The 11,240-nt window shown below is 38.4% G+C and overlaps 1 protein-coding gene across 1 annotated transcript in view; it reads right to left on the bottom strand.

Moving 5' to 3' along the window:
• Nucleotides 1-11,240, bottom strand: part of PTPRB (protein tyrosine phosphatase receptor type B) — a 156,599-nt gene that overhangs the window by 21,838 nt on the left and 123,521 nt on the right. The window contains exons 17-20 of the mRNA XM_069082158.1: nt 11,056-11,153; nt 10,635-10,878; nt 3,730-3,836; nt 966-1,065 (exon numbers count right to left, since the gene is read on the bottom strand). Coding sequence (XP_068938259.1) covers nt 966-1,065; nt 3,730-3,836; nt 10,635-10,878; nt 11,056-11,153 — 549 coding nt within the window. The remainder of the gene's footprint in view (nt 1-965; nt 1,066-3,729; nt 3,837-10,634; nt 10,879-11,055; nt 11,154-11,240) is intronic.

The following is an 11,240-nucleotide window of genomic DNA, read 5'->3' on the forward strand; positions in this document are numbered from 1 at the left end:
AAGAAAGAAAGAAAGAAAGAAAGAAAGAAAGAAAGAAAGAAAGAAAGAAAGAAAGAAAGAAAGAAAGGAAGAAAGAAAGAAAGAAAGGAAGGAAGGAAGGAACGAAGGAAGGAAGGAAGGAAGAAAAACAGGGGAGATATAAGTTGACAGATGATCAAAATATGGAAAATGTATAAGAAGAATATAAAGTGCTATGAGATCAGATTAAGTAGAAACTACTTTTAGCTGGAGAATGGGGTTGGGAGTCTGCATCAAAGAGATGCCATTTGAACTGGGTATTGAACAATAGGAGAGATGTCAAGAGGTAGAGATATTGGGTGGGGGGGGGAGAGAAAAAAAGAGGTTATTTTCAGGCCAAGGGTATGCTGTGACCAAGATACACACACACATATCTATATACACATGCACATGTACATTCACATATATATATACATACAAACACAGTGTACCAAAAATCTTTTTAAAGCTATTTTTTAAAGCTATTAAAGCTTAAATTTCTCTGTCTGTCTGTCTGTCTCTCTGTCTCTGTCTCTCTGTCTTTCTCTCTGTCTCTGTCTCTCTCTTTCTCTCTCTTCCTCTTCTCCTCCCTCTTTATTTCTTTCTCTTCTCCACATAATATGAATACATATATACACCCTGCATATATATTATGATTATGTGCATACACACACATATATACACACAAACACATATACCTAGAGGTATGGCATGTATGCAATGAAATATGAAAAAGTTTGAGGAGTGCATGAGGAGGAATGGATTCAGATAGAATTGGAGGCATGTTATGAAGGTCTTTGAATGCCAAGATAAAGAGGTTGTAGTTTATTTGTTCCATTTACTGAGGCACCAAGAGGGTATAAGCTAGCTGAAATCTAAAAAAAATTTTTTTTGTCAAGTGAAAACTCATTTAAAATTGAATTTCCATGTTTGTAAGACAGGGTCTGGAAAGGGGATTCTGTACCTACCTCACTTTCTGTCTACAGATAAATAAGGCAATGACCGCCACCAGCATACCGATTAGGAACAATCCAGCACTCACTCCTTCAATAACTCCAAACAAAGGCTCTATGAAAATCCAAATGAAACAAAACAAAGCCCAATGGGGAAATTACTTCAAGGAAAACAGTAGGAAGCAATTCAATTCCTCTCTCTAGAGGAAATTTTGCATTTGAGATAGCAAGATTAGAAAATGTACCTGTACCTGTGGTTTAAACCTGTGAATTATTGGGAAGGTCTATGATTTCATGGCATAAACACTTTCCAAGGTGGGAACTCCCTGTACCATTGAAGATCACAATCTGTGACACAGAGGTTATCATTTGCCCACAGTAACCCTGCTGCTAAGTGTCAGAGGCAAGATGTGACTGTGGCTTTCTGACCCCAGTGCCAACACTCTACCAACCATATAACACTTGTCTCTCTGCGTCTAGATAAATAGATGAAAATGACTTACTCTAGCTAGAACCATTATGGTCATCAACAGATGGGTCATTTTGCTTTTGAGGCTGGCTACAGATTTTTAAGTTTAGAAGCAGTGTGTGTTTGAACTCAGAGTTCCTTGGGATAAATGCCAACATGTAGTTTGTCATTTCTATAAAGACCTATTTTGGTGATTTACCATGTACATCAGTTGGGTTCTCAAAGATGACTCCAGTGGAATGCAAATTCTGATGGGTGCCAAGCAAGCTAGAAAGACTTCAGTTGTGGACCTGGTAATGGACTGCACACTTATTAGGGGCAGCTAGGTGGTGAAGTAGATAGAGTGCTGGGTTGAGAGTCAGGAAGACCTGAGTTCAAATCTGGCCTCAGATATTTCCTAATTGTGTGATCCTCAAGCAAGCCATTTTTGCTGTTTTCCTCAGCTGTAAAACAGGGATAATAATAGTATCTACCTCACAAGATTGTTATAAGGATCAAAGAGATATTTGGGAAAGTGCCTGGCACATAGTAGGGGATATATGAATGTTTATTCCCCTCCCACCTCCTGCTATCCAAGGACCCATCAGACTAAGTAGGGAGTGACATCACTAGACAGGCCATAGGTTGTTGAATTTTTCAGCCATACCAACTCTCAGAGATCCTCTGACAAAGTTGTAGAGGAGCTGGGATCAGTATAGGAGAAAGGAGCAAATACACCGATGAAATTATTGGTCCTTGAAGTATTCTGAGTTAAAGTATGTAGTTTATAAACATTAAAAAGCAATTGAGTCACAATCTACAAATGAAAAGTGATGTACAGAAATAGCACTTTTGTTAACCTAGTAAATTGGGAGAGGACCCTTTCCCTCCAGTGTGAACAAGCATTAAGAACAGCTATGTGAATAATAACTTTTGAATAATGACTTGTGAATAATAATTTTCAAAGTAGGTATTTTAAGCCTTTAACTTAAAAAATTTTTTCTTTTCAATCTTGATAATGACAACTAACATTTCTTTGGTGCTTTTTGATTTAGCTTACATACAAAAACATGTTCCCTTCTACCACTCTGTTAAGTTGTTAAGGAAGGTAATATTTGTCCCATTTTACAAATAAGGAAACTGAGGCTCCAGGTGATACAGCTAATGTCAAAGCCAAGGTTCTTTGAATACACATGATTTCTACTATCTTCATTTCCCAGGCCACGTGTGTTTTTTTAATCAAATAAAAATGTTCCAAATAGGACAAATGTATTTACAAAGTCCCTACTTAACATTAAATTATAGCAGACATGTTTAAATCCTCTTAACTTCATTTTAATCCCCATGTAGAATTGAATAGTAAGGTGATTATCTTTGTATTTGGCATAAATAGCCACTAGGGCCTGTGATGCTGAGTCATTTTCTAAGAGTTACAAGCAGAAGGAAACAACCTCTAATTGCAACAAGGGAGGACCAGGTTAGATGGTGAAAAGGACTTCCTGAATTAGTAATGAGAGACTGATTTCAGAGAGAAACTACAGCAATTTCCTTCCCTGATTTAAGATGAAGAATCAGACAATCATCTATGTAGTTCATTCTGGATGTCCTAGTTGATCTAAGGACTGAAGTAAAAGCCTTCTTGAGGTCTCTTCTGTCTCTGTGATGCTATATTAAAAGGTGTGTCCAAATGCAAAAGTGGATAAAGGAATATAAGAAATGCCACTTGGTGAGACCAGACCCATCTAGCCCATAATTCTGTCTCTGACCATGGTACTAGGAAATGTGTTTTTTTTCCCCCAAAGAATATATCATCCCCCCCCCCTTAGAGATCAGGGAATTGTCCCAGATATTCCAAAGTTCCCCTTATTAAAGCACTTTAAACATATCTTTTATGAACGTATCTGACGCCTTCTTGAAGTTACATTTGCTTTCTACTCTTTAAGGGAACTCTTCCTTTTACAATATTTTCTTCCATACTTCAAAGGGTTTATTCTCAGTAATAGCCTCCTAGAATTCGGTAAATTACTATAGAGGGTCAATCTACTCATACCTCTTTCAGATGTTTTTATCACATGCTTTCATAGCTCACATCTTTCTAAACTGATGAATACTAATCTTTACCTTTAGCCTTTATATGCAGACCATCCTAATCTTTTAATTTACCCATGCTTCCAATAGCATTGGGTTTTTTTTCTAGATTAAAAATTAAATGGTTAAGGAATTCCTTAAATAAATTAATTTACTAGCTATCCCTACTGAGCACTTAGGGTTACTAGATGATATTTTTATAGCAAGGTTGAAGTATCAATGTTGGGAGAAAGTTAATCTTACCTGATTCGGTAGTGATGGGCAAAGAAAAAAATGTATCTGAGAAGAGTGGCTCTGTAAATTCCTTCAGGTTCTCATCAAATAACTGAGTGAAGGCTCGAATGCTGATTCTGAAAAGAGGAGAAATTGATATGATACTTGGAAATATCTGTGATCTAACTGGTATGGGACCTACTCTTCCCAGTCACATAACTAGGAATCCTTCCATACTTCATGAGATAATCTGTACTCATAACATTGCCTGGTATCCAAGCTTCTAGTGAGAATCTTCTCTGGCACAATTAAAGCTGGTAATGGGGAACCCATAAATCACTACTAATGACTTGTTTCGGATAGTACAAATTTGAGGTTGAACACAGATAAAATAGTTGAAAAAAATAGATGGAAATATAGCATCCAATTCATTAATGGCTTTCTTCCCATTTGTTTGCATAAATTATGCATTTTAAAAGCTCCTAATTTCTTTTCTCATCACTATCAGCAGCAGCAGACATCTGATTGCTTATTATATACAGGGCATTGTGATAAGTATGAAGATAAAAGAGTCTACTCTCGAGAGGTTTATACTTTATTTGGGAAGACAGAACACGATCACAAAATTGTTCAAACCCATACAAGAAGGAAGGAGAAAGGCAATCTGGGCAGGTAGGAATGGCATCAAAAAATCTATAATTTAATTAATTAATTATTATATTGTTATTACATATTAATATAATATATCATTATATAATATATTATAATTAATATATTAATATTCTAGAATTAATTAATTAATTAATTAATGCCTACTATGTGCCAGACATTGTGCTAGGCACTAGGATAGAAGCTTGACAATGAACAGATCAGTGTCATTGGAGCAGAGAGTTTCTAGTATTGAGAGAGGAGAGAGAAGTGCGTATACGCTAGATTGTGGATAGCCTTGGATCCTTGGGCTGAGAAATTCACATTTTATCCTGAAAGTCATGGGGAGATAATAGAGATTTTTAGGATTTGTGCAAACTGGCATTTTAGGAAGAATAATACAGCAGCAGACTGGAGGGAGAGGGAATGGAAGGAGAAAGCTCATTTAAGGGACTATGCTTATAGTCCAGATGGGGAGCAGTAAGGGTCAGGAGGAGGATAGTAGCAGTGGGATGGAGAAGATGAGAGAGATGTGAGACAGATCACAGAGGAGGAGTCAACAGGACTTAGTGACTGCCTGGACATTGAGGGAAGAGGAGGTATGAGTCAAGGATGACTAATTGACCAGGGGAATAAGGGTAATATTAATAGAAATTGGGATGTGTAGAGTCAGATGGGGAAAAGATAATGAATTTGGTTTAAGACAGAATCTCAGAGTTGGATGGGACTTCAAAGACCACCTAGTCCAACCCATACTCAACAAGAAATCCCTCTATATGACATCTCAACAAGTCAGTCAATCTATCAGTAAATAAACATTTATTAATTGCCTACTATTAGAGTGAGTGTTGGGCATATAAAATAAGGCCAAAAGATAGTCCCTGTTCTTATGAAGCTTTGAGTCTAATGGGGGGGGACAAAATGTCATTTTTATCATTATTTAGACTTTACCAGATGTGAGGGAGGACTTAGTATCTCCTGAAGCACCCCCATTCCTCTCATGATGCCTCTAAATAATAAGAAGCTTTTCCTTACAATCTGCCTAAATTTTACTTGCCTCAACTTCCAGCCATTGTTCCTATGGCTGGTCACTGGGGACAAACAAAATAAATCTTATCTTTCTTCCACATGATACACCTTCTAATACTTAAGGTAGCTATTATATCCTCCCCTGCATTTTCTCTTTTCCATCCCTAGTTCTTTCAGCTGATCTGCTGGTGCAATTTCAAGGTCCTTCATCATCTCAGTCACCCTCCCCTGGACTCTTTCCAGCTTGTCAATGTCCTTCCTAAAATGTGTCACCCTAGCACTGAACAGATGTGGTCTGACCAGGGCAGAGTTGAGTTAGGGGTGACAGAGGAACATCTAAGTGGAAATTTCAGCAGCCAGTTGGAAGTACATGGCCAGAAAACTGACTTGGAAGCAGTTCAATTAAAAAAAAAAGACACACCAAAAAAGGGGAAAAAATCTGGTGGTTTTAGTGAAGCCAAAATGTGATGCAGTTGCTAAAAGAAAAAAAAAAAGCTGCATTAAAAGAAGTGCTGTAACCAGACTACAGGAAGTCATAATCCCTTTACTCTCGGCTAGTTAGACCACAACTGAGTGGTGTGTTCATTTCTGGGAACCTCATTTTAAGAAGAATATTGGCAAATTAGAGAGTACTCAGAGAAGGCTGGGCCAGGATGATGAGGGATCTGGAAAGCACGTGACAGAGGGGAATGATTGAAGGAAATATGGCGGTTGGAAACTCATGGTTGTCCAACACTTTAAGATTTACAAATTACAATAACTCCTAGTGATCCTGTACTTTTACATTTTCAAAGTACCTTGCCCAAAACCATCCTGTGAGGGAGGCCAAGTATTATTAGTCTCATTTTTCAGATAAGGAAATGGAATCTCTGAGACATTAAAATGACTTGTCCATGTCCACACAATTCATCTCTGAGAGGGGATTCAAATCCAGTTCTTCTGACCCCAGTTCTAGCACTTTCTATCCCATTGAACATTTTAAAATAGTCCTACAAGTGAGACTATGTTATTTATCATGATCTTTCTGTCAATGGGGAAATTAAAATGTGACTTGTTGAAATCATATAGCTTGTAAATGGCAGAGGCAAATTGTCTATCCAGTACCTTTTCCAATACCACCATTTCTTCTTGGCTTGGCTAAGGAAGGAAGGAGAGTCCTGATGGCTGTCTTCAAACATATGATGATTTGGACAAAAGTCTTCTGTTGTCCCATATGGAAGAACCCAAGTGGAAATTACAGGGTGGCAGAATTTGACTCGTTATTTTCTAAGAAATCATTTTCTAACAACCCAAGAACCAAATAATGATGGAATGGGTTGCCTCAGAAATTCAACAACATTTTTATTAAGTACCTACTATAGCCATCAATCATTTAATAAACATTTATTAAGCTCCTCCTATATGCCGGACATTCTGCTAAGTGCTAGGAATATAAAAAGAGGCAAATGATAGTTTCCCTCCCCAAAGAGCTTGTAATCTAATAGGGGAGACGACATGCAAACAAATACTTATGAGGTAGACTATATACTGATAAATTCCTATTTTAACATTTAATTTAATTTAATTTGAATTCCTAAAAAAACAGCAGCAGCAAGGTACTGTATTAGGCGCTGAGGCTGATACAAATGAGAGATATCTACATGAACCTGCTGTCATGATGTCTCCTTGTGAATTGGGATAGAAATTCTTGAAATAGGTAGGAGGTTGGCTAAAATGACCAGCAAAGTCTCTTTCAGCTCTAAGACCATCTCTGATTGACAGTCTGCAGATAGAGAACCCCAGAAGTAAGTCTTAGGGTTGTTCTGCCCTGAAGAAATAAAGCTAGATTTAATGTAAGTCATTAGGAAATAAATTAAGTAATCCATTTCCCTCAGCAATCTATATTGATTTAGCTAACTGGTTATGATAGTGTGCGCGCGCGCGCGTGTGTGTGTGTGTGTGTGTGTGTGTGTGTGTAGAAGAAACCAGTTTTTGAAAAAAATCCCAACAATAGCACTCTAACCTCTTAAGGTAACATAGGGGAGGGGGGGCTATATCCTTAATTATTTTATTTCCATCTATTCACTCATTCAGTAGACATTTATTAAGCATCTGTTACATGCAAGGCATTTTTTTTTTGGTAGACACAGAATACTTTTTTGGGAGATAAGTTAGAGTCAGAAGACCTGGCCCAGCTCTGGCACTTACTAGTTTCATGACTGTGAGCAAGTTCCTTGACTTTGCTTAATCTCAATTTTTTCATCTGTACAACGGGGGTAATAACATATATACTAAGTGGGGAGAAGTGATTTGTAAATTTTAAAATGCTTCAGAAATATGAACTAGATTATCATAATCTTCCTAACTCTCAAATAGGGAGGACCTTATAGAATGTGACTAGACCAAGGTCTATGGCACAGTTTCATCAAGGAAGGAAGTGATTGAATGATTCTTATATTTGAAATAAATGGACAGGGGCTGTTAGGCAAGCAAATTTAAAACTCTGTGTGTGTGTGTGTGTGTGTGTGTGCCCACATGCAGGCAATATAAACTCAATAGTTATAGAAAAGTTGTCATATAAAAATGGACAAAGTATTTGTGTAAATATATAAATTATTATATCATTATAAAATACACATACATTCAGTTTTGGTGTTAGAATTGAATAGAAGGGAGACAACAGGTTGGATTCCATTTGGGAAACAGTAGCACTTTCAAAACCCTGAAGTTTCACCCTTTAACACAACGCCATTTAAAATAAATAAAACACAATATGGGTGCTCTTCTGTCAAAGCTACTGCTATGAATCTTGAGTTACTATGAGCCCTGAGGAATGAAAATTTTATATCACCCAAAGGACAATGGACAGATGTATTGTTCAAGAAGTGGGAGTAGAAGATAAAATCAAAGAGAAGTGTAATAAAAAAGGAGCTGGTAACAGATGCACTACACCCACATCTCCAAAGTGCTGAGACCTATAGGTCAGAGAGATTCCCTCTTTGAATGGTATACTCCAAGGAGGCCGATGATAAAAAGAAAGGCTTCACACACACCAAAATACTCATAGCAGTAAAAAAAAATTGGAAACAAAGTAGATGCCCTCATTGAATGGGGGAATGGCTTAAACCAATTATGGTAGGAGAACATAATGGAACATTACTGAGCCATAAGAAATAATAAATAGGATGACTATGGGGAAACAAGGGATGTCTTGAATGAACTGATGGCATGCAGAGGAACCAGGGAACCACATACATTGTCCACATTGTGGACAATGATGTAAATGGAAAGAACAACTACCATAACCAATAACTGAAATTGAATGCTGCAGAATTATAATGACTGAACTCGGCTTCAAAGAAGAGAGATGAGAATTTGCCTCCCTTCCACTCTTGCAGAAGTGGGAGTACATGGTTTTAACATCAGACATTGTTGATTTGTTAGTTTTGTTCATTTGCCTTCCCCCCCCCCTTTAAATTCTTTGTTATAGAAGACAGTTCAGGGATGGTAAGAGAAGAAGAAGGAAGTCTATATTGGGAAATACGGTTGGTTTTTAAAACAAAAAGAAATAATAATTTTTAAGAGATCTGAGGAATGGATCCCTGGTATCCCAAATAAACTCCCTAAGGAAGATTTTCCCAAGGTTTTTTTTCCCCTAAGTTTTGGTTCTGCAACTTATTTAAGCTGTGTGGCTGTGAGCAAGGGACTTAACCTCTCTGAGTTTCCAGTTCCTCATCTGTAAAATGGGGACAATGATCCATTTTTACTTCTACAGCTGCTATGAGGAAAGGGATAAGTGCCACATCAATTTGAGTCGTTATTGTTCTCTGGAGGAGATCTGGGCTGAGACCAGTTGGCTGTCCAACCAGCACTGGTCTCAATGAAAGGAAGATGGGATAGACTTTTTAGGCTGGGATGTAAGAAATAAAGGTTAAGTTTAGTGTGGATACCCCTAGGCTACCATGGAGCCAAGTTATATTTGTGAACTACTTCATGATTACTGAACTGGAACTGTCTTTGGAATAATAATACTGTGAATCACTGACTTTTCTACAGGATTTTAAGCTTTACAAAACCTTTTCCTCACAGCTACTCATGAAAGTGGGCAACCCAAGTATTTTTATCGGTCCTCTACTCCTCTGCCCCACCTTCTTTCTTTTTAACAGCTGGGGGAACTCTTTACATTGTGAACCCCTCCACTAGATTGTAAGCTCGCCGAGGGCAGGAACCATCTCTATACTTTCCTTTGTATCCCTGGTGCCCAGCATAGGGTCTGGCACATAGTAGGCCCATATTAAATGCTTACTGACTTAACCAAGGCTGAGATAGATTAATTAAGTGATTTGACCTAAGGAAATATAGAAGGACTCAGATCCAGGTCTCCTGACTCCAAATACACCATGTCCCTCGGCTATTGAAGTAAACAAATCTAACTTTGAATCTGCCCTGATTTTAAGTGGAAAATAAGATGCATTTGAATTCATCAGTGAATGCAAATTAAAAATCAAATTAGGCTTATTTCCATTTTAAAAAATCTACAAACTTTTTTTTTATGTATGTGTGCAATCAGAAGCAGAAAGGAACAGAATGAATTTTTCCATTAAAATGTGAAGGATCATAAGATCACAATTCTAGACTTGGAAGGAACCTTTTGTTGTTATTTGGTCATGTCTGACTCTGTGATCCCATTTGGGTTTTTCTTGGCAAAGACACTGGAGTGGTTTACCATTTCTTTCTCCAGTTCATTTTACAGATGAGGAAACTGAGTCAAACAGGGGGAAGTTACTTGCCCAGGGTGACATAGCTGGTAAGTGTCAGAGGCTGAATTTAAACTCAGGTCTTCCTGACATCCAGGCCAGGAGTTCTAGATACCCCAAAAGAATCTTTATAGATCATCTAGTAGATTCCCTTCATTTTTATAAGTGATGAAACAGACTCAGAGAGATTTGCTCTCTTGCCCAAAGTCACACAGGGGATAAGAGGTCAGAGCCAGGATTTGAACCTCTGTCTCCTAGACTCCCAAACCAAATCTGTAGCCTGTGTACCACAGTTAATGGGATTTGAAGGGACAGTGTGATCGCAGTGCTTGATTTTGCATAGAATGAATGACTTATACCATTCCTAAAATGCTGAAGGAACATAAGAGACAAGGCAGGACCCCATAAAATTCAGACAGCCCTTTGGCAGATTATTTATCTGCAATGACTTGAGCCCATTAGTCACCCATTCGGCATAGCACCCAGTAAAATAATGCTCAGTATCACAGTCATCTGTCTCACCTGTAGGCAGTGCGGGGCTTCAGGGGACCATCGCAGAATTTTTGCTGATTTGAATCACATTTACCACCCAAGCTTTCCATCTCTGCTCCAAGTTTAATATTAAAACTCTTTGAGTTGATCTCAGGACTTTCTGAGCATTTGCTTGCAAAATAGTTGGTCTGATAGACACGAATGGAGGCATTGTGGCGGTATTCAAAGTAGGAAGGCAGGGGGTGATGTTGCTCTGGCTTCAGCTCATCGCTGCCTGGAAGTGGGAAATGCAGACAGGTTTTGTATTGAGAGAACAGAGCACAGTTTGGAGAAGTCTCTGAAGGGGTTTGCTCCTTGCACAAGTGAGTAACTCCAAAACCTGACCTTCCTACCTCCCCTTCCACCTCCTCTCCCTAGCCCCAGAGGAAGAGCTGTAACTAACAGCTCTCACGTCCTGGGCAAGCAGCATTAAAGGTATCAATAAAGCTTTTGAAATGGGAGACAACTAAAGCCTTGGAAGACATCTGACAATCAGCTGAGGCTCCAGGGCTGTGGAAGACCAAACTAGAGCTTTTGAAATGGGAGAGACCTAGAGCCTTGGGAGACATCTGACAATCAGCTGAGGCTCCAGGGCTG

This window comes from Petaurus breviceps, unplaced genomic scaffold (genome assembly GCF_028583685.1).
Source record: "Petaurus breviceps papuanus isolate PSGF00001 unplaced genomic scaffold, PetGlider_PUasm1.0 156, whole genome shotgun sequence".
Taxonomy (NCBI): domain Eukaryota; kingdom Metazoa; phylum Chordata; class Mammalia; order Diprotodontia; family Petauridae; genus Petaurus; species Petaurus breviceps.